Source organism: Vulpes vulpes, chromosome 14 (genome assembly GCF_048418805.1).
Source record: "Vulpes vulpes isolate BD-2025 chromosome 14, VulVul3, whole genome shotgun sequence".
Taxonomy (NCBI): Eukaryota; Metazoa; Chordata; class Mammalia; order Carnivora; family Canidae; genus Vulpes; species Vulpes vulpes.
The window spans coordinates 16,329,219-16,352,942 of NC_132793.1; the positions used below are offsets into that span (position 1 = coordinate 16,329,219).

Consider the following 23,724-nt stretch of genomic DNA (forward strand, 5'->3'; position numbering starts at 1 on the left):
GAAAAGTCTGAGGATGAAGGCTGGTAACACCATGAAATGCCAACAGTGCCAGGCACAGCGTGGGTCCTACTCTCATCCAACTCTCCCTTTAGGGCCTGAATCAGAAACTGTACATGGCAGCGTCAGAGATATTTATTTAATGCATTGATAAATAAATCAGACCCGTTTCTCATGCCACTCTGAAATTTCTCAGAGTAGAGGGGATACCACAGCTAGACCCTACAGCTGGGACAATCCCAGCCTCTGGAGGCAAGAGGCTGGTCAAGACAGTGAAGACCACCAACCTTACTCACTGTGACTGTGGAGACACTACTTAGCCTCCCTGAGCCTCAGTCTCATCTACAAAACAGAGAAAGGATATACCTCACAAGATGCTGTATGGATTATACATTAAGCCTAGAGCCTGGCATTAGTTAGTTGGTCAATAAACAGTATTGTTATTCTTAGCAAGGATGGGGAAGTCCAAGGAGGAAAGTCACTGTGGGGTGTCTCCCCCTGAATTCTGGGGGGATTCTGCTGTCCCTAGTTGCCAGGCCTCTCACCTATCACCTCCTGAAAACTGCTCCACACGGCAGGCCTGGCTGACACAGCAAGGAGCTGGGATGTCACATCAAGAGATGCAGCCCCCAGCGAGGAGCTCTCTCCCACGACGTACAATCCACAGCCACTGCAGCCTCAGAGACAGTGTTACTGAATTAGCAAACCCGACTCGGCACTCCAGCCCCAGCCCTAAATCTGGTGCCACAAGCACCATGCTCTGCTATGCTGGGTTATGGGCTTTAAATGCCCTCCCCTCGTCATCCTCAAGGTCTCAGTGCAGTGCCACCTCCTCTAGGGAATCCTCCCACCCTACCTAAACTGCAGAGCAGGAGTCAGGAGTTGCTGATGGCAGGGACAATGTGGAACTATCTGTGTCCCCAGGCCCTGGCTCCCAGTGGGGCACTCAGCACCAGCTCAGGAAATGACAGCAGGAGGGAGTGAAGAGAAGGATGCCCACCCACGAGAGAAGCACTCCCAGTTGGCGGGTGCTCTGGGCCCACTCTGAGGTGCTATAACCAACATTACCGACTCGATCAAGTCCAGGGCTTCTGAGAGGCTGGACCCCACGGCAGGGATGAGGAGGTTTGCGGCCTCCACCACCCACTTGTAGGGCAGGCTGGTTTCTGGCGAAGAACCCTCCTGGTCTTCACGTTTAGGGAAGTCTTCCAAGGGCTCTGGTGTTCGCACTCCACCCAGGTCTGCAGGGACAGCTCCCTGCTCCTTAGAAGTAGTGGCTGCCGTGGCCTCCTCCTCACTGCTTTCCTCTTCTTTCATGGCAGGAAGTGCTGGGGGCCAATTGGTCGTAAGACTTCCCTGTTGGACACAAGGGCACACTGTTCATAGTATTCTGGTTATAAGATACACATTGTATAGTATTCTAGCTAAAAATGCACAACCTGGGGCACCTGGTTGGCTCAGTCTGAAGAGTGTGCAACTCCTGATCTCGGAGTCATGAGTTCAAGCCTACATCAGGCATAGAGGTTGCTTAACACAAAAAAAGTTTGTAAATAAAATAGTTAAAATGTACAACCTGATCTAATAAGGAAACTCAAATGAACCTAAATTGAGACACAGATGAGGTGCCTGGGTGGTTCAGTCAGTTAAGCATCCAACTCTTGATCTCAGCTTAGGTCTTGATTTCAGGATTGTGAGTTCAAAGCCCTGCACTGGGCTCCACACTGGACATGGTGCCTACTTACAGAGAAAGAGAGAGAGAGAGAAATATAAAATATAAAATAACTGGCATTATCTTACACTTCAAAGATATCAGCATCGTGAAAGGTTAAGAAAGGCTAACGGGCTATTCAGATAAAAGTAGACAAAACAAATGATAACTAAGTGCGAAGTCTAGTCCTAGACTGGATCATGGGCAGGAAAATGGAATATTTAGGACACCTGTTAGAAGTCCTAAATCAGTGCTAAAAGCTCTGAATTGGACATTAGCATGCTGTGAGTATGTAAACCAAGGCCCTTATTCTTAGGAAATACAGACTCCGTATTAAGGGATGGAGAGGTAAACACATGTAACCAACTCTCAAATGGCTCAGATAAAAGAGTAGCATCTATATACAGAAAGATAAAGTAGGGATCCCTGGGTGGCGCAGCGGTTTAGCGCCTGCCTTTGGCCCAGGGCGCAATCCTGGAGACCCGGGATCAAATCCCACGTCTGGCTCCCAGTGCATGGAGCCTGCTTCTCCCTCTGTCTAGGTCTCTGCCTCTCTCTCTCTCTCTCTCTCTCTCTCTCTCGGACTATCATAAATAAATAAAAATTAAAAAAAAAAAAGAAAGATAAAGCAAATCTGGCAAATGTTAAAAACTAATGAATCTAGAGGCACCTGGCTGGCTCAGTCAGTGGAGTGTACAACTCTTGATCTCAGGGTTGTGAGTTCGAACTCCATGTTGGGTGTAAAGATTACTTAAAAATAAAAAACACTAAAAAAAAATATATATATATCCTTGTAACTTTTCTATATGCTTAATATTATTTCAAAATAAATGTTTGGAAAATGAGTGTATACTAATTTTGTGACAGACAGAAAGAAAACAAATGAAAATCATTTGGGATAACAGCTCTCCTGGCAGAACCCTAGAACTAAGCCTGACACATTAACCTTACAAACCCCAGTGCAGCCTTGAAAACAGCACATGTGGGGCCGCCTGGGTGGCTCAGTCAGCTAAGCGCCTGCCTTCGGCTAAGGTCATGACCCCGAGGTCCTGGGATGGAGCCCCAGATAGGGCTCCCTGTTCAGCAGGGAGTCTGCTTTTCCCTCTCCTGCCTGGCTTGTGTTTTCTGTCACTCTCTCTCTCAAATAAATAAAATCTTCCAAAAAATGAGGAAGAAAAAAATGGCACATATGATCCACAGGGCCTTCTTGAGGGCAAGGAGTGCAATCCCACACCAATGAGGGGGCAACAACAGTGGAAGGGAGAGGACACGGGCTCTGGATTCAGCCAGAGCTTAGCCATTTTTGCTAGCCGACCTTGAGGAATCTGTATGACCTGTGTGCAGGTCAGCTTTCTTGCTGGCAAAATGAGGACCCTAAAGGCTCACCAGGCAGGGGTGCTCTGAAGATCAGCAACAATGTGAACAGCACCCAACCTGCACCATGGCTATTATGCTATTGTCGTCAGGTGAATGGAATGGAAATGGTTTGTGATGCAAGCAAAGGAAGAAAAGGACATAAAAAGAACAGATTTGATTGAAAACTTATAACCGCGACAATCAGAGAAAGGGGAAGAATGCCATAAACGCTATTTAAAGGTTCGAATGTGGGAATCCTACTTTAGAAACAGCCGTGTTGAAAAATGGCTTGGTGATTTCATTTAGAATTCAGAATATACTTACCATACGACCCAGCAATCCCATTCCTAGATGTTTACCCAAGAGAAATGAAAACTTATGTTCACACAAAACCCTGTACACAGATGCTCATAACAGCTTTATTTGGAAACAGAACTAGAAACAACGTCCTTCAGCTGGTAAACAATAAAGAGTGGTACTCCCATACAACAGACTATCACTCAGCAGTAAAAAGGAACAAATCACTGACAGACGCAGTCACATGGATGAATCTTAATGCGCTAATACCTAAGTGAAAGGAAGCAATCACAAAAGAGTACAAGACTGTATGATTCCATTTATAGGATATCCGTAGTAACATAAAACCACATAGATACAGAAAACAGAAGTGGTTGCCAGAGGGCTGGGGGCTTGGGAATTTTAGGTGGTGATGGAAACGCCCTCCACCTTGACTGTGGTGTTCGTTACATTTGTCAAAACACACAGAACTATCTACTGAAAGGGTGAACTTTACTATCTATAAACTACAGTTTTATAAAGTCAAGTGATGAAGAAAATCCAAGTTTCCCAAGCTGAGAAAAAGAAGTTACTATACAACAGAAGTGTAAGATCCTTAATATAGAAGTAAAAAGTTTGTGAATACAGTAAAGAAAAAAAAGGGGGCAAAGGCCAATCAATAAAGAAAAAAGTCAACTTTACCAATAGTAAAAGAAATCAAACCCAAGTGATACTCCATTGTTACTCATAAAATTGGTCGCTTTTTTTTTTTTTTAAAGGAAAGAGAGGGCAGTCCCGGTGGCACAGCGGTTTAGCGCAGCCTGCAGCCCAGGGTGTGATCCTGGAGACCCGGGATCGAGTCCCATGTCAGGCTCCCTGCATGGAGCCTGCTTCTCCCTCTGCCTGTGTCTCTGCCTCTCTCTCTCTCTGTGTCTCTCGTGAATAAATAAATAAAATCTTTAAAATAAATGAATGAATGAATGAATGAATGAATGAGAGATCCCCATGCAGGGCTCAATCTCATGACCCTGAGATCATGACCTGAGCAGAAATCAAGAGTCGGACGCTTCACCAACTGAGCCACCTAGGGAACCCTGGAAAAGATTTCCTTTATATAATCTCAGCTAGTGGTGACAACAGTGCACGAAAAGAGGTAATGCCATGTGTTGCTGACAGGACAAAATGGTACTACCACTTGAATGGCAATTTAGTCATGCCTGTGAAAATTTCACATGTCCCAACCACTTGACACACTCACGCTACATCCATAAAATTAACCCACATCAATAAGTACACGCACAAAGAATCTGAACAATGATGTTCACTGTAGCATCTTAACAGAAATGGTAACAGATGTCCATGAGCAGGTTATGACAAGATGTGACAGATTCAAGAATGGTGTAAAGATCTGTATGAGCAAAATGACATGGAAAAGATTTAAGAAGAAGCTATAAGGCAGTAAGTTACACCATAATCTCATTTTAAACTTACTGCCCTTAGTAATAAATGTTGGCAAACACATTAAATATATTGGTTCTCTCTGGCAGCTGAGATTAGCAGGCTCCGTCTTCTGCAATATTCAGTACTGTAAAGTAACTTTGTAACTCTTTACAATGATCATGTATTGCTTCTGAAGTAGAGGGACAATAATTATAATTAAAAGCACTGACTAGTGAGTGGGGAAACAGGAAGTAGTCCATACACAAAATCATAGGCAAACCTTTTCTGGCAGGCAGTCTAGCAAGATGTATGAAAAGTTTTTCAAGAATGTGTCTCAACCCATCTCCAGGAATTTCTAAAACAAGTGAGCACATGAGAGTGATTTTAGCAATAAGCATGGTCATTAGGTTGGTTTTTTTTTAATGTTATCTATTTATTTGAGAGAGAAAGATATAGTGAGAGAGGGCATGAGCAGGGAGAAGGAGGCTTCCCATGAGCAGAGAGCTTGACACGAGGCTTGACCCAGGACCCTGGGATCATGACTTGAGAGCTGAAGGCAGACGTTTAACTGACTGAGCCACCCAGGCGCCCCTAAAGTTTTGTTTCTAATTTTAAATATTAGATATAGCCATAATTAAACAGCATAAAAGAACCATGAAAATGATGCTAGAGATGAAATGAGGCTGATAACAACATGCTACCTGACCTCTGGAGCTTACAGCCGGGGTGAGCTCATGGCCGGGGTCTGGGCTCATTCAGGTCAGCGCTCCAGATGCAAAGTGCCAGAGGCAAAAGCTAAATCAATAAACTGCCTTTCAGCCAAGAAGGATTTCCAGAGAACTGAGGAAGGTCTATCCACTTCCCCTCTCCAAAAGGTGATTTCATTGTCTGCTAATGCCCGTTTCTTTGTGGAAAGTATGCTTTTTCTTCAACCAGAAATAAGAGGCTTGATAACAAGTTACTTAGATACACAAGTATGAGAAAGGGACAGCCCAGGTGGCTCAGAGGTTTAGCACCACCTTAGGCCAAGGGCATGATCCTGGAGACAGAGATCGAGTCCCGCAGCAGAATCCCTGTGGGGAGCCTGCTTCTCCCTCTGCCTGTGTCTCTGCCTTTCTCTGTGTGTCTCTCATGAATAAATAAATAAAATCTTTCAAAAAAAAAAAAATGTGAGAAATACTCTTCTGGTTAAGGAATGTGTGGGGAGTCCCCACTGGGGAAGAAGTCAATTTTATTTTCTAGATCTTTCCCTACTGTTTGTTACTCCACAGGGGCATTCGTACTAGGGAATCAAGAGACAGGCTGAAAAATCAAGAAACAGAAACAAAAACATTATGTAAAGCTCTAGTGGAGCATCACAGAACTGGAGCAACATACAACTTCTACCTAGCTAGCAAGAAAAGGGAAGGGGGAGCATTAAAAGAGACTATTCACTAATTTACAACCATAGAACAGACTGGAACAGAGCACAAGGGAAATGTGTTACCTATACCATGACTCAGCATTGTCAAATCTTCATTCCTTGACACATTTCCTTCAAGTCTTTTTTTTTTCCTTCAAATCTCTTTAAAGATTTTTTTTTTTTTTTTTTTTATTTACTTATGATAGTCAGAGAGAGAGAGAGAGGCAGAGACACAGGCAGAGGAGAAGCAGGCTCCATGCACCAGGAGCCCGATGTGGGATTTGATCCCGGGTCTCCAGGATCACACCCCGGGCCAAAGGCAGGCGCCAAACCGCTGCGACACCCAGGGATCCCTCTTTAAAGATTTTTTAAAAATGTATTCGTCTTGAGAGAGAGCAAGCAAGAGTGAGTGAGAGCATGAGCAGGGAGCCCAATTTGGGGCTCGAACCCAGGACCCTGGCATCATGACCTGAGCTGAAAGCAGATACTTTTAACCAACTGAGCCACCCAGGTGCCCCAAATCTTTTTTTTTTCACATTTTTTTATTTTTGTAATCCCTACACCCAATGTGGGGCTCGAACTGATTAACACTGAGATCAGTCATGAGCATGTGAGCCAGCCAGGGACCCAAATCCTTATTTTTAAAGAATAAATCGTTAGAGAAATAGTTTAAAAATATCAATAAAAGTTTTGCTCCAAGGTGTGGGATGGGAGATGTTAACATCTGTGTATTGGTTCCATTTTTACAATTGCAAATGTAATACCATATAATTTCATAAACCATATGGAATTATACAGAAAACAGAGAAGGGGTGCCTGGGAGGAGGGAAGAGTGCTGACAAAAAGGAAGACAAGGGAATACGGGGCAGGGGCGGGGGGGAGGGTTGCTGTTGACAGAAATGTCTGTATATCAGTGTGGTTGGTACAGGACAGTATGTTTTCAGCCTGACTCAGAACTGTCCACTAGGGATGCCTGGGTAGCTCAGCAGTTGAGCGTCTGCCTTTGGCCCAGGGCATGATCCTAGGATCCGGGATCGAGTTCCACATCTGGCTCCTTGCAGGGAGCCTGCTTCTCCCTCAGCCTATGGCTCTGCCTCTCTCTCTCTCTCTCTCTGCATCTCTCTTGAATAAATAAAATCTTAAAAAAACAAAACAAAACAAAAAACTGTATACTAAATATAATGGATTTTATGGTGTGTGAATTATACCTTAATAAATACATAAATGATTTTTTTTTTAATTGCAAACATGCGTTTAGTATGAAAAGCCTGGAAAGGGCAATAGGTTGGAAGGAAGCTGCTGATGAAAACAGAGGAGGCTTAGGACCTCTTCAATCCAATCCTCCATTTTGTATGTCAGCTTGCTCTGTCATCCTTCACCTGCGGGCAGACAAGTGTCAGGTCTGTGCAGAATTACGGGACAAGGAAGGGCCTAGTGAGAAATGTAGCCCACAGGAGACCCCATGGCAGAAGTCATGAACAGCTGTGGTGAAGATGAGAAGGAAAGAACAGGTGTTAAATGAGATGGTCCAGGATAAATATGCAACCCCGCAAATCTAGAGCCAAGCCCTGGGCTAGTGGCCTCGGGTGGCCATCTCACCTGCTCTTCCACGGGGCGGGCGCTCTGGCAGCCTTCCTTGTCTTCAAGCTCCAGCAGCAAGTACACAGGGGGCTTGCAGTCTTTGGACTCACTCAGGAAGCCACCCGTGTCCACCTTCCTTTTGATGGTGGAGTTCCAGTGATTCTTCACAGCATTGTCTGTCCTGTGGGGACCCAGAGGAGGCCTTTCAACTCTGCAGCCCAGGTGCCACATGTATATCTCACTAACCTCCCTGAGCCCAGTTCCCACTTTTGTAAACAAGGGTTCAACGTGATGACTCTACGGTCTCTTTCTCTCTTTTTCTTTTAAGTAGACTTCATACCCAGCATAGAGCCCAATGCAAGGCCTGAACTCAACTCAGAGATCAAAACCTGACCTGAGATTAACAGTCAGGCACTCAGCTGACTGAGCCACCTAGATTCTACAGTCTCTTAGCTCTAAGGTAAAGTCCCACGTGTTTCCAGCCCTCAACAATTTATATGTATTTCCACTAACCTCAGCAAATAAGCAAAGGTATTATTCAGCCTACGCGTAAAATCATATAACCAAAATGTGTTTGAAGCGCTGAGTCCTTTTTCCGCTCACTTTGCACCTGTAGAAACTAGAAGCAAACCCCTCGCTGCTGAGCTCCACTTTGAAGCTCACAGTGATCTTGAATGCAAGCCCTGCTCCTCCTCTCAGAGGGCACAATGGCCAAAGGGCAGAGCTAAGTGGACAGGCCGTGTGAAATGGGTCACTGTGAGCCTCAGCTACTTTATCTGGAGAAACAGGAGACTACTTCATACTCCACCACTTATTTAAGATTAACTGAAGAGACACATATACAGTAGTATAAGCACAGAGTAACAGCAGTATGGAAGTGTAGAGAAGTAAAGGAACAGAAAAGCAGACTGGTCCAAAAAGACAGAACAGCAGAGCAGTAAAAGGTGTACAATGGTATGAAAACATAGAATACTACAGGAGAATAGAAATGTAAAGTATATAGCAGCATGCCATAGTTTAGAAGTAACAGAGTAGCATAGTACTAGAGAAGCATACAGCAGTGTAGCAGTAAGCAGCTCATGAGAGCAGAGTACTGTGGAAGAACAGGGGAGCACAGTATTACAGAAGCATACAGTATAGTAATAAAGCACACATGACAATAGATTAGTATAAAAGTATAGACTAATACAGCACAACAAAAGTATAGGACAGCAGAGTAGTACAGCAGTATAGAGTAGTATAGTAGTACAGAAGCCCAAAGCAGTGGGACCCCTGGGTGGCTCAGCGATTGAGCATCCACCTTTGGCTCAGGGTGTGATCCTGGGTCCTGGGATCGAGTCCCACATCGGGTTCCCTGCATGGAGCCTGCTTCTACCTCTGCCTATGTCTCTGCCAGGCTGGTGGCATCAGCCAGTGCAAGCAGGTCACAAAGGGAAAGAGACCCAGGCCTCTAACCCAAGTGCTAGGAGAAGCACCAAAAGGATGACACACTCAGGTTTGAGTTTTGAATCTAGACTATTTCAGACTTCAGAGGAGATACACCATCTGGCATTTTGTCTCCTCTCCCTCCAAGATGACAGTGTCATGACCAAGGATTAAAAATAAAAATGGGGTGCCTGGGTGGCTCAGCAGTTGGGTGTCTGCCTTTGGCCCAGGGTGTGATCCTGGAGTCCTGGGATCGAGTCCCACATCAGGTTCCCTGCATGGAGCCTGCTTCTCCCTCTGCCTGTGTCTCTGCCTGTCTCTCATGACTAAATAAATAAAATCTTTTAATAAAAATAAAACTGAGGGGATCCCTGGGTGGCTCAGAGGTTTGGGCCTGCCTTCAGCCCAGGGTGTGATCCTGGAGTCCCAGGATCGAGTCCCACATCGGGCTCCCTGCATGGAGCCTGCTTCTCCCTCTGCCTATGTCCCTGACACACACACTCTCTCTGTCTCTCACGAATAAATGAATAAAATCTTAAAAAAAAAAAAAAAAAAAAAAACTGAGTAAGGGGGAAATGCACAAGGACAAAGTGAACAGAGTAGCAAACAGCCACAGATAAGAAACAAGTAAGAGATTTTCGTAAGTTTCCGGAAGATGGACAGCACTTAAGAGGAACAATAAGCAATTTAGGAGAGGGGAGTTGACTCTAGAGGAAGATTCTGGCAAGAATGGAGCCAAGTCTTCCAAATACTTCCTTAGAACCCCAAGAGGCTCTTAGAGGGACCAGGCACAGCAAGGAGCAGGGGGGAAAAAAGCAGTGGGTTTGAATATCTAGATCCTGGCCCTGATCTTGCATGTAGGAGAAGAGAAGTTTATTCTCTAGAGAAAAAGGACCAGGCAACCCTGGCTCCAATGGGGACCAAATGAAAATCTGTACACAAAGTGTACTCCCTGTCCTGATCCCAAACTGCCTATATAATCAGGCACGGGCACCCCCAGGCAAGAATCTGAAGGATTCATTCATCTCTGGGAAAAGTGACAACTGCTAAGAAATCGGACTGGCTCTTGGACTATCCCCCCCAATAGCCCAGTGGATGCCCTCACTTCCTAGGAACATCCACGCCTGTCCTGGCCCCCAGACGGCAGCTCACCTCCCTGGCAGCATCTTGGCGATCTCAGCCCAGCGGTTGCCAAGCACCTTGTGGGCCTCACAGATGATGCGGTCCTCCTCCTCAGTCCAGCAGGACTTCTTTACCTCGGGGTTGAGATGGTTGTGCCAGCGCTCACGGCACTGCTTCCCCAGCCGGCCCTTCAGGTGCTTGGCGATCAGCGTCCACTGCTTTGTGCCGTACTTTTTGACCAGCTCGATGACCTTGAAAAAGGCCTCTGTAAAGCCAGGGGAACCCGCCCCTCCCTCATCCCCATCACAGCACCTTCCCTCCACATAAGCCTCATCTCACCACAGCCCTGAGAGGGCTGGCTGACACCCTTGCCAACCCCCAGCCAGCCTCACCATCCCTTGATTCACTGGGGTGGGTGAAGGCCCACCGCGTGCCGATAGTTACCTTTTGGTCCTCCTCTTTGGTCCATGGCCCTTTGACGAGGTCTGGATTCAAGACCCTCAGCCACCGGTACTGGCACTGCTGGTCTGTGCGGTTCTGGGAAGAGGACAGGAACCTGTGAGGATTCCTAGGAGAGCAGCCTTGGACCCTGGCTAAGCACTGGGTTCAAGGGGCCAGGCCTATCTCACACAGGTTTTTTCTTGTTTCCTTCACCCACCACACACTATACTCCCACAGGTTGGAACGCACATGCTTTCCCTGTAGGAAGTTTCCCCTCCTCATCCTCCCCTCACAAAGAGACAACCATCAGGAACCATAAATTCCTATAAAAGCTTTGTGGTGTATGTCAGGAATCTTTCCTTGCCTCAGGAAAGCATTATTTCCCTGAAAGTTTCAGATCTCATGGAAACAGGGAAGGTGAGGGATGGGGTAGGAAGAGTCTGCTGATGTGACCCAAGGTGCCGAGTGACTCAGGGAATAAACCAGACAGCAGGTCCTGCCACATCCCCTCCCTACCAGACACCTGCAGTCCTAGGGGTGGGGACATGGGGGACCTGCATCCCCAGGAGGCTTCAGCTGCTCTGGGGGGGACCTCGGCAGGAAGCCTGCTCTAAGTATCACTTCCTCTTGGTTTCAACCTCACTGTTGAGACTAATGCAAATGTGCCACTGTCACAGGCTCCAGATGGCACACTAAAGACCACCAGGCCTACTGAGGCTGCTGTGTGGAGATGCTTATGACAAGGGCACTCGAATTCTGGCTTAGGAAGAAATGGCCTAGGAAGGTTCTTTATTTGGGTCACGGGGCAGCATGGTTAGGAACACCCTCTTCTCCTTGGCAGAAAAGTCTGTCCCCAGCACACTGTCTTGTCACCCACAACCCTCATCTCCAGGGGAGGGGGCCACCAAGGGGCTGCACTCACAGGAAAGTGGCTGGCCAGGAATTTCCAGTCTTGCTGTCCAAACTGCCTTACCAGGGTCCTCAGCTGCTCGTCCTGCCAATGCCATAAAGAGAGAGCTCAGCCCACACATATGCAGAAAGCAGCCCATCATGAGGGAGGACCAGCCAAAGGACAGCCTCATTCACACATGCAGTCATGAAGGGAGTACCTACTATGTGCCAGGTACTACAGACCCAGCAACAGGCAACAACAGACCTGCCCCATCTTATGGGAATCATGGTCCAGAGGGAGCTAATCAGAGGCTCCCACAGAAAAGCCACTTCGTGGCTGGCTGAGGGCCAGTGGAGAGGTATGCAGTGACTGCTTCTTCAGGAAGACCAAGACACAGGATCAAAGGAAGCCTAGTGCAGCTAGAATGCAAGAAGCAAGGGGGGTGAGGGATGCAGGATGATTGGGGACGGCAAAGCATGGGCTGGCCCACACACAAGACTGACTCAGGTTTCTGCATCATATAAAGCCACTGATGCATTTGAGCAGTGGGTGGTCACAGTCCAACGTGCTTATTAGGACCTTAACCTTAACAGCTTCTGTAAGAGGGCAGAATGGAGGAAAGGAGGCCACAAAGAGGCCCCCAGGCCAGAGATGGCAGTGACGCGGCACAGGAGACGGGAACTGTGGTCAGAACAGTAAGTGTTAAAATAGTCTCCTGAAAATAAACCACTGACTCCTGCAACAACATGTAATCTTGGTATCATGAGTGAAAGAAGCCAGGCACAGGGGATCCCTGGGTGGCGCAGCGGTTTGGCGCCTGCCTTTGGCCCAGGGCGCGATCCTGGAGACCCGGGATCAAATCCCACGTCAGGCTCCCGGTGCATGGAGCCTGCTTCTCCCTCTGTCTGTGTCTCTGCCTCTCTCTCTCTCTCTCTCTGTGACTATCATAAAAAATAAATAAAATTTAAAAATTAAAAAAAAAAAAAAAAAAAAAAAGAAGCCAGGCACAAAAGATGATTCCATGCACATGACATTCTAGAAAATGTCAGCAAAGCTGTAAGGACAAAAAGATAGTCAATGGTTGTCTGAGGGCAGAAGTGAAGGAGGGAGGGGGGATGGACACCAAAGGAGAGCAAGGAATGTTAAGAAGTTAACTGAAATGTTCTAGAACGTGATGGTGCTGGTACTTTCAAGGTAATACACCTAACGATACTCACTGAATTGTACTGTAAGTCGTTGTAGTTCACTGCATGCCAAGTACTCCTCAAACTGATTTTTTACATTTTATATAGATATATGTATAAAGAAAATATAGTACATCCATACAATGGAATGTTACTCAGCCTTAAAAAGAAATTCTGTTAGAAGATACGACAGGGATGAACCTCAAGGACATAGGTGAGATATACCAGAAACAAAAGGAAAAATATTTTATGATTCAGTCATACAAAATATCTAAAGTAGGCAAAATCATAAAAACATAGAAAGATGGTTGCCAAGGGCTAGGGGGAAGGGTGATGAGGAATTTGTCCTTGGTGGGTACAGAGATTCAGTTTTACAAGATCAAGTAGTTCTAAAGATCTATCGCAATGAGAATACACTCAACACTTCTGAACTGTACACTTAAAAGTGGTTATGATGATAAATTTAATGTTCTCTGTTTTTTAACACACACACACACACACACACACACACACACACACACACACTTGGACAGGAGAAAAAAAAAAAAGCCATTACAGAAATTCGAACTCTCAAGTGCAGGCCAGCACCAGCTGGACCAAGTCCCCCATAAACCTTGTAGCTGAGCCAGCTCCGGACACGCTGCCCTCCTCTGCCACCCGGCCTGGCCAGCCCAACACCTGCCTCCTCCCACGTCCCCATGTCCCTACCTGGCAGTCATCCTGACAACTGGCAAGAATACTTTGCAGAATTGTCTCCATCTCCTCCCAGACCCCAAGGGCCTTCTCCACCTTTCACCTCCATCCCTGCCCTAATCTCTGCACAGCTGCCTGGTACAGCAACCTCCCCCACTCTCTGGGCACCACTAGACTCTCAGCCCCAGGCTGCCCCTAAATCTCTTCTACACGCAGATTAGTTCCTCTGAAGCCCAGCAATGTTTAGGTCACTCCTCTGCTTTAAAAACCTTCAATGGCTCTACTTTGCCAGGTGAACAAGCCTACACCACTGAGCTGGACATTCTAGGCCTTCCAGGATTTGGCCCAGTCAATCTTTTTGTCCACATCAACTACTTTTTCCCTTCAAGGACCTTTCCCTTCAGCCAAACCAAGGGCCCCTCTATTTGCTTTTCTCTACCTACAACCTTTTTTTTTTTTTTTTTTTTTTTTAAAGATTTTGTTTATTGGGCACCTGGGTGGCTCAGTCAATTAAGCATCTGCCTTCAGCTCAGGTCATGGTCTCAGGGTCCTGGGATCAACCCCCTGCTTGTGCTCTCTCTCTCAAATAAATGAAAAAAATATTTAAAAAAGAATTTATTTGACACAGAAAAAGAGAATATGCAAGCACAACCAGGGAGAAGGGGCAGAGGGAGAGGAAGAAGCAGACTCCCCACTGCCAGAGCCTGATGCAAAACTTGATCCCAGGACCCTGAGATCATGACTTGAGCCAAAGGCAGCGCTTAACCTACTAAGCCACCCAGGTGCCCCTACCTACAACTTATTCTATTCTACTCACCCATTTCCTATTCTAACACAACCCACCATTCTGCACTCTTCTCTGACTTGATTTCCAAATTCTTATCCATGCAATTTTCCCTAACCACTTCAGGCAACAATAACAGTAACCAAAATACTTAAAGGTATTTCAATAACCCAGTGCCTCCTATGTGCTGTGAGCCTTAGCACAAGGAAGGAGAGATAAAATGGTGAGCACACACGAACACTGATCCTGCCAGCACTGGGAATCACCACAGCATGTCCTTAGGCCTGGGCAATCTCTCCCCACCCCAAGCAGAGAGTGGTTCTGGGGTGGGTACCCTAGCTCATTTGTTCTTCTTTGTCCACAAGAGCTGAATGCAGTTCCTGGTCCACAGTGAGATGAACAGAAAAGCTGGCTTAGTACTCATGATTTTAAAAAGTTTTACAACCCATACGCTAAGCAAAAGAAAAAAAAAAAAACCTAAAGTAACATATCCAGGTAAAAAAGAGGCCAAATATAAAGATAAGACCAGCAGGACTCTAGAATGGAACAAACAATTTAGAAAAAGGTCTGGTACTTTCTATAAAACTAAACATACACCTACCCCATGACCATACATTAAGTATCTCCCCTAGAGAAATGAAAATATAATCCTCAAAAAAAAAAAAAAAAGATTTATGCAAGAATCTTCCCAGCAGATCTATCTACAATAGTCAAAAACTGAAACCAGGGCAGCCAGGGTGGCTCAGTGGTTTAGCGCCACCTTCAGCCCCAGGGCGTGATCCTGGAGACCCGGGATCGAGTCCCGCGAAGGGCTCGCGTAGGGCTCCCTGCGTGGAGCCTGCCTCTCCCTCTGTCTGTGTCTCTGCCTCTCTTTCTCTCTAATGAATAAATAAATTTAAAAATCTTAAAAAAAAAAAAAACCTGAAACCAGCCCAAATGCCCAAGTGAAATATATTGTTGTATACCCATATACATGGGTACAACATACATATACATGCTGAATGCTATTCAGCAGTAAAAATGAACAGATTGCTGAATCAAGCAACTATTTCATTAAGCTAAAGAAGCCAGATAGAAAAGAGCACAGTGGCAGGATTTCAATTACAGGACATTCAAGAACAGACAAGACAAAGAGGCATCAGCAATTGCCCAAAGCCAGGGAAGATGAACCACAAGGAACTTTCTGGGATAATCAAGGTGGTGCTTCCAACTGTTCACTTTAAATTGGTACATTTGACTGTACATAAATTATACTTCCATGAAGCTGATTAAACAATATAAAGGAAATTCAGAGCTTGATGTCTCAAGACACAATTAATTTTTTTTAATTATAATAAACAGAAGGGAAGGGGCGCCTCAGTAGCTCAGTCGGTTAAGCAACCAACTCTCGATTTCAGCTTAGGTCATGATCTGAGTCTGAGATGGAGCCCGGCATTGGGACTGAGGCCTGTTTGAGATTCTTTCTCCCTCTCCCTCTTCCACACACACGCTCTCTCTATATATAAATATAACAAAATAATAATAATAATAGTAAAGAGGAGACGGCAAGTTAGGCTAAGCACCCTAGCAGTTAAAGGACAAGAAGCACAATTAATGCCCATGATGTAGAATACACCAACTTCCAAGAGTCCTCAATATGGAGTATCCCCGAAAATGCTCTGAGGCATTGGGGAAAACAGAGGACCCATCCACCTCTTTCGCTGGCTCTTCCTCTTCATCACACCCATCAGGGCATCAGACACACCCCAGGCTCAGTTCTCTGACAAGCCCCTCAACTGCCATCAACCCCCCTTCCCCCAAGATGTCTCTGTGTCACTCACCTCCTCGTGGGTCCATTTGACCTTGCACTTGCTGTCCCTCTGCTCTGGCACATCTGAATCTGTGTCCTGGTAGTGCAGCTCATCCAGCTCCTCACTGTAGGGAGAGCAAGCTAAGTAAGGGTCAAGGCCATGTGTCTTCACACAGTGCTACGTGATGGTTGGACAGCATGTGGGCAGTGGCCAGTGATCTCTAGGGAAAGGCTTGGGGGAGGCAGCCTTTTATTTTCTACTTTTGATATGCCCACCCTCCTCTTTTTTAAATTCTTTAATGAATTAGGGTTACGGGCTATACTTATTTTTTTAATCCTTTTATTTTCACAAACACCCTAATAATTTCAAAGCTGTAAGATAAAAAGTTAAGATTTCACCAAGAATATTATGATATTCAAAACCACACACCCATTTAATATTTTCAAGAGCAGAACTTTTTAAGTTTTATGGATATTTTAAGGATTAAATCTGATGATATATACAATCCTCAAGCATCAGGATTCCAAGAAATATTAGTTTTCTGGGAATAACATTTTAAATATATAACCTCGGTAACTATGTCCATTTTCCAATCTTTGCCTACATACAGGCATGGTTTATGGAGAGAAAAATAAAAATACAAGCAGCTTTGACTTCTGGATGCTACTTTCTAACAGGCAATTTTTCAAGTTCCTCCAAAATCTTCCTATTTATCAGGTTTATTTAATGATTACAAAAATGGAAATCACACACTCCCCCTCCAGGAATGTCAGGTGCTCAGGAGGAAGCTCCCAACTCCGTGTACTGAGAATGCCTCAGGTAACCCGTCAGATACATTCCTAAGTCAGGTGTCTGTAAGTGGGAAAAGCCATCTCCAAACAAGCACAAGGCAAAGCACAAGCCTTGTTCCAAAAGGACAAGGACTTCCTTTCATGTCTCTCTTCCTTTCCCCTACTCCAAAGTTTAGCATCTTCCTCTGGTCACTCCTGTACTCCTACACCTTGGAAATCCTCCTGTCTCTAGGAATAAAGGCCCTAATGCAGCAAGTGCTTGTCCCCTAAACAGGGACAGAGGTCAGCTCCACCTCCACATCCGCAGGGCTTTGGGGGATTGCCCCAAAGGCCTTAAGAAATGTTGGCTCAGGAAATGACCGAATATTCAAATTACCAAATAAACATACAATGCTGCTGCCTACAGGTTGATAAGAAATGCTAATTAAAGTAAATCTTCGGGATCCCTGGCTGGCTCAGTGGTTTAGCATCTGCCTTCAGCCCCAGGTGTAGTCCTGGAGTCTAGGGATCGTGTCCCACCTCCGGGCTCCCTGCATGGAGCCTGCTTCTCCCTCTGCCTGTGTCTCTGCCTCTCTTTCTCTGTCTCTCATGAATAAATAAATTTAAAAAAAAAAGAAAGTAAATCTTTTAGAAGTAGAAAAGGAAGGGATGAACAGTGTCTAAACTCAGCAATATATAGGTCACAGAAGGAGACAGAATTCAGTCTTTTTCTGTCATCCCTGATCCCATTCATGCCGTCCTCCACCATCACAAAGTAGGAGGTACAAGCTCTATAATAAACAGAAAGAAGCTAGCTTTAGTTCTTTGAGATAGACCAGAGTGAGCATGAGCTGGGGGGGGGGGGGGGGGGGGGACAGAGGGAGAGGGAGAAGCAGGCTCTCCACTGAGCAGGAAGCTGGACACAGGGCTTGATCTCAGGATCCTGGGATCATGACCTGGGCCAAAGGCAGATGCTTTAACCTACTGAGCCACCAGGCGCCCATGAAGCTGGCTTTAAAAATCACCTGCCCCCAGACTTCTTTGTGATAGAAACCATCTTTGGTTCTCAGGCACCCAGCTCCAATAGAAGGTCAGTAAATGTTCCTTCAAGGATGAAACGGTGTCTGTGTGAACACTCTGGTGCTCCAATACTGTAATGGGGACAAGCAACTCAGCTGGAAGAATTCTGTGAGATACACGGTATACAAAATACACTGCTATCATCAACATGGAGCTAACCATCTACTTCACACGCATCCCCATTCTCCACTTTAACAGATGTGGACACTGAGGCTAACGGAGGTTATGCCACCTGCCAAGTCCGCAAAGCCAGGCACCCACCAGACCTGCACCTCCAACCCTCACCCTGTAATCCCAGCTGAGAAAGCAGAGGCCAAGTCAGTGGTGGCAACTACCCTGAGGTCCAACACACCCTTTCTATGCCCTTCCATGTTCTGGGCTCTGCTCCAGGCCGGGTGAGTCAGAAGCAGAGCGGGAAGTGGGGCGCTGGTGCAGACGCGAGAGTGTTACAGATAGTGGCCGAGAAGTGAGCTGAGGGCTGTGGGGTGCTAAGGGCTGTGGGGTGCCAGCGCACAGAGACCAGCTCTCACATGGAGCCACGGAGCCCCAGGAGGAAAGTGGCAGAGAATCTGGGGGTTCTCTGGGACTTGTCATTCCCTGTAATAACATTTCCTGCACCAAAATCAGAACAGGGTCCACTAAGTGCCTGACCAGAAAACTCCCGGGAATGAGAGCTGCCCTGGGAGATGGTGGTGGCCTGAGGAAGACAGACCCTGTGCCAGGCACCCTGGCCACTGCCCAGGGATCAGAGGCTTCCTTGCGGAGAGGAACTGTGGGGAAAGCCAGCAGCCAGAGTGTAAGTCTACACGCTCCCCCTGGGAAGGGGGACACGGTGGGAAGGGGGCGTTAGGTTACCTGGGCAGCACCCATCCAGGGAGGGAACAGGGTAGGCAGGCCCCCTTTGTCCTCTGCCTCCCAGGGGTCAGGCCCCAGGCACACAGGGGTAAGGCAGGCTGTAAGACAGAGGCCTGGGACCCACAGACCAGGTTCCAGGCTCCACTCTGCCACTTGCTCTCCAGAGTAAGTAAAATGGAGACTGCAGTTCCTGCCTCGGCCCCAGGGCAGTCTCGATAGGCCTCTGGCTCTCTTCCCCTCACCTTCAACAGCCCCCAACTCCTCATGTAGATAGAACAGGAAGACAGGTCTCTGCAACTAAACCAAGCTGGGGCCCGGCACCCTGGTGGGGGGTGGGGGGTGGGGGTGGGGCACACAAAAGACTCTCCTCCCCCCCTCAGGCCGGAGAAGGTTTGGGGTGCTCTGTACTTCCCGGAATGTTTGAGGAGAAACGCCCACCGCCAAAAAGGAACCCAAGTAAGTGTGACCTAAAAGTCCTCCAGGCTTTGGCTTCTCCCTCGCTGCGGCTTGGAGGAAGAATCACTTTCCCTCTCCAGGGGTCGCCTCCCTCCTCGGTAAAGGCCCTAGCAGCTGACACCGCCGTCCCACCCCCACCCCGCAATTAGGCGGGAGACAAAATGACATCATGCAGGGCTTGGCCCCGGTCCCAGGAGACCCGCCCGCCCCGGCTCCGAGGCCCAAGCAAGCCCGGGGAGCGGAGCGAGGGCCCCCAAGAGCCCCCCGGCTCCGCGCGCGCACCCTGCCTCGGGCGACCCCGGACTCGGCAAAGCCCGCGGAAGGCCCGCCCCGCCCGGGGGGCCGCGGCAACGCGGGGTGTGGGTGCGGGGGGGGCAGAGGTCGGGGTGGAGGGGGATGGGGAAGCCCTCGGCCGCCCGGCGCCGCTCACCCGCGCGTCCGCCGAGACATCCCCCCGGCCCGGGCCGCGCCGCGCTCGCCCGCCCGCCGGCCGAGCCCGGAGCGGGAGCCGGGCCGGGGTCAGGGTGCAGCTGTTCGGGCCGCTCCGGGCCCCGGGGCCGCGCCGGGAGGCGTCAGCGTAGCCACAGATCCCGCCGCTGCTCGCAGGCACTTGGCGGCCGCCGGCGCGCACAGAAGCACTTTTCTATCTCCCGCCAAGCGCGACGGCGCCGCCCGGGCCTGGCGCGCGGGCGGGCGGACGTGCGCGGGGGCGGGGCCTGCGGGCGGGGGCGGGGCCTGCGGGCTGGGGGCGGGGCCTGCGGGCTGGGGGCGGGGCCTGGGGACCGGCGGGAGCGGCGGTGGCCCGGAATCCTGAAGCCGGGCGGGTCCGCGGTGGCTGCGACTGGTTCGGGGACTTACCGAGTTGAGCCGCCCGCCATTTGACTGAGCCCGACCCAGGCCAGCCAAGTGTGGGTCCGGGCGGCCCAGGAGTTGCCCACCCAGCAAAGACGGAGGAAAGAGTGAGATACAGGGACGGGAGACTCAGGCCGGGGAAACCGCCTGTGCATGCAAAAGCCCCCACGCCGCTCCAAGCCGCTCCTCCGTCCCTACAGCCCACACCCTAAACTGGGCCCCTACCCTATAGACCAGAGCTGTGTCTCCCTGCTTCCTCTCCGGACTCGAATTCTACGGCTCAACCCCCGGCAGGCAGCCCCAGTGAGCTTCCTAAAATGCAAATCGGTCTTTCCTCTCCAGAACTTAAAACCTTTTTCTCCCTCAGGGTAAAATACTCCATAATCAGGTTTATAGGATTCAGCAGATCCACCACCACCACCACCACCACCACCACCCCCCACCCCCCCGCCCCTAGTCTCCTTGTCTTTGCGTGGGCCATTACCTGGCCCGGAAAGCTTCCCAACCGCTCCCACCGAATTCCAATCTCCCTGGCCACGACTTGATTTGCTCAACCTGCTGATCTGCTGCTCCTGGACTGCTGTTTTCCTCTCTGAACTATGGGCACGCTGAGGTCCACGTGTTTAAACTCCTAGAGGCCTAGCAAGGATTTTCCATTTTAAGTTTCCATTTGCCAAGTACCTCCCAAGAGTCATGTCACAGGAGGCCCCCCTAGGGAGGACTGCTGAAAGGAAAGTAAATGAACTGCCAGACAGGTGCCTGGGGAAGTGTGGTTGAATCCCAGCCTCTTAGTCCCTGCTTGGATCTTAGATACCCCTTCCTGAAATCTGAGGAGGCGGCCACCTTCCTGATCACCTGGGGACAGACTAGCCGTTTGCTGCAAATTTCCATTTACCACAGCAAAAGGAACACTGACATCTTAACTGCCAGAAACTTCCACATCAGTTAATTCAGGTCTTCCCCCCACCCACTTCCTTCATAAAGTAATTCATGTGGACATCCCTTCTTCATTGCTAGAGCATGATATTTAAGAGTGCAGGCTCTGAAGCCTGACTTCCTGGGGTTATGATTCCCAGCCCCATCATTTACTAGTTGTGTGATCTTAGGTAAATTACCTCTCTATGCCTGTCTTCTCATAGGTAAAAACTAGAAGATGATTTATCAAAAACTTTGCTTTTATTATGCGCCAGCCACTATTCTGTAGGCTTTTTTTTTTTTTTTTTAAGATTTTATTTATTTATTGAGACACAGAGAGAGAGAGAGAGAGAGGCAGAGACACAGGCAGAGGGAGAAGCAGGCTCCATGCAGGAAACCAGATGCAGGACTCGATCCCAGATTTCCAGGATCACACCCCAGGCTGCAGTTGGTGCTAAACTGCTGCGCCACCAGGGCTGCCCTCTGTAGGCTTTATAAAATCATTTTAATTCATTTACTCCTCATCACAACACTGTGAGGTACTATTAGTATAATCCTCTTTTGGCGAATGGTGATAATGAGAGACCAGCTCTCTCCCTTCCCCTTCCCCATACTACTCCAGGCAAATGGCAAAGCAGGGATTCAAACCTGAGCCTAGGCTATCTAGTTTGAGTCTATACCTTTTAGGTTTTTTAAACTTATTTATTTATTCACGAGAGACAGAGAGAGAGGCATTGACATAGGCAGAGGGAGAAGCAGGCTCCCTCTGGGGAGCCCAATGTGGGACTCAATCCCAGGACCCCAGGATTACCACTGGAGCCAAAGGCAGATGCTCAACCACCGAGCCACCCAGGCAGGCACCCCTAGTCTGTATTTTTTAGAGATTTTATATTTATTTTAAGAGAGAGAGGAAGTGAGCACAAGCAGGGAGCGAATAGCAGAGGGAGAGGGGCAGAGAGAGAAGCAGACTCCCCACTGAGCAGAGTTGCTGACAGGGCTCCATCCCAGAATCCTGGGATCATGACCTGAGCCAAAGGCAGAGCTTAACCAACTGAGCCACCCAGGCGTCCGAGAGCCTATGCTCTTAATCACTACACCCACCTACTAGGGTGGTTGTACGATTAAATAAATGTGTAAACCATTGAGAATAATTCCTAGCCCATAGAAGTACTACTTTAGTTTTAGTTGTGTTACGTTAATAATGAAGGCTACTCAGAAGAAAGGCAGGGACAAGGGGCCCCTGTCTTAAGAGGAAACTACTTTGAAAAGAATAAAGACCCCATCCTTGTTATTCTAGACTACCCAGTGCCCCAGCCTTAAGTCATCCTACTGGGAGGACTTAAAATTTGTAAGGGACACAAAGGAAGAGAATGACCTTGGGTGTCCTAATCCGGGGCCAGCTCAACAGCCAGCAGGATATTTAAAGAGTTTAATTGGGTGGCCTGAGCAGGCCTGCCTTAAGGCAGTGACGACTGCTGTCTTCTTGTCCCCGAGGCTATGAAACACAACCCCAGAAGGAAACCTCCACCCTTCTCCACATGAACTACTTGATAGGTAGAGGAGTTGCATGGACAAAAACTCTCCAAAAGCTCATCAGCTAACAGGGAAATGAGTGAACAGAAAATTAAATCTATAAAGGTAAAGACAAACTGCACACTGTGGATGCCCACCATAAAGGTTATTCAGACTTTGGTGATTTGGGAATTTGCAAGGTAGCCAATAAGGGGAATAACACTTCAGGCAGAGGGAACAGCCAGTGCATGCTAGGAAGAAGAAATATTAAGTCCTCAGGGATTGGCCAGAGTTGCAGAGTTGCAGTCATTTTTGAGTCTTCTCTCACATCACTTACCTGATCTTTCTGCAAATAGTATCAGCTGTACCCTCAAAACTCTACCTCCAAAATATATCCAGGGGCAACACAAAAAGATGCTCAATACCATGTCATCAGGGAAATGAAAATCAAAACCATCCAGTCACACGGAGCCAAGAAAAATGAGCACATGTGTTCACACGAGTTTTTCATAATTTTATTTGTAATAGGCCCAAAATGGAAACAACCCAAATGTCCATCAACAGATGACCGAATAAACAAATGATAATTATAAAATAAATATATCCATACAGTGGAATACTACCAAACAATAAAAAGCAATTGCTGATACAATATGGATCCCAAAATAATTATGTCCGAGTAGATACCATATGATGTCATTTACATACAACTGTAGAAATTGCATAACAGAACCAATTAAAGCAAAAAATGGGTTGCAGAGAAAGGATTACAAAGGGACAAGAGGAATTATGGGGGAATGAATGATAATGTTCTATTTGTAATATTCTAAAGGTCCCTCTTTGATCACAGGGAGGGGTATGGGGTTACTGACCAGAAAAGAGGGGAACCAACTAAACATGATCTGCCTGGGTTTGTCCAGATCATGCCAGCCCCTGCTGTGTCCTCCTTTATGCAACTACATGGGTCCAGAATTCGGTCTCTTAGGGAGTTAGGGACAAATGAGGCTAGGCAGGGGGCCATGGAACTAGGCTCACAAAAATCCCGAAAATGTGGAGATGAAAGTAAACCAGAGATAAATAAACCAGACCATCCGGTCCCAGGTGCCAGAGGTGGGGTCTTGTTTTAACAAACAGTTCCTTGTGACTAACAAGGAATCACTGGACCCGAGAAAGGAAGTAAGCCCATTAAAGAT

General features: G+C 47.7%; 1 protein-coding gene across 7 annotated transcripts in view; it reads right to left on the bottom strand.

Moving 5' to 3' along the window:
- The window catches only part of MYBL2 (MYB proto-oncogene like 2), a 41,896-nt gene that overhangs the window by 17,227 nt on the left and 945 nt on the right, over positions 1 to 23,724 (bottom strand). For 4 of the 7 annotated variants that reach the window (XM_072735793.1, XM_072735791.1, XM_072735790.1 and 1 more), the window contains exons 1-7: positions 19,683 to 19,849; positions 16,122 to 16,215; positions 11,671 to 11,742; positions 10,752 to 10,844; positions 10,338 to 10,558; positions 7,779 to 7,941; positions 1,066 to 1,353 (exon numbers count right to left, since the gene is read on the bottom strand). In XM_072735793.1, the coding sequence (XP_072591894.1) occupies positions 1,066 to 1,353; positions 7,779 to 7,941; positions 10,338 to 10,558; positions 10,752 to 10,844; positions 11,671 to 11,742; positions 16,122 to 16,215; positions 19,683 to 19,702 (951 nt within the window). In that variant the 5' untranslated portion in view covers positions 19,703 to 19,849. Of the gene's footprint in view, positions 1 to 1,065; positions 1,354 to 7,778; positions 7,942 to 10,337; positions 10,559 to 10,751; positions 10,845 to 11,670; positions 11,743 to 16,121; positions 16,216 to 19,682; positions 19,850 to 23,724 lie in introns of those variants that run through there. The other 3 variants (XM_072735794.1, XM_072735792.1, XM_072735788.1) reach the window with 1 other exon arrangement.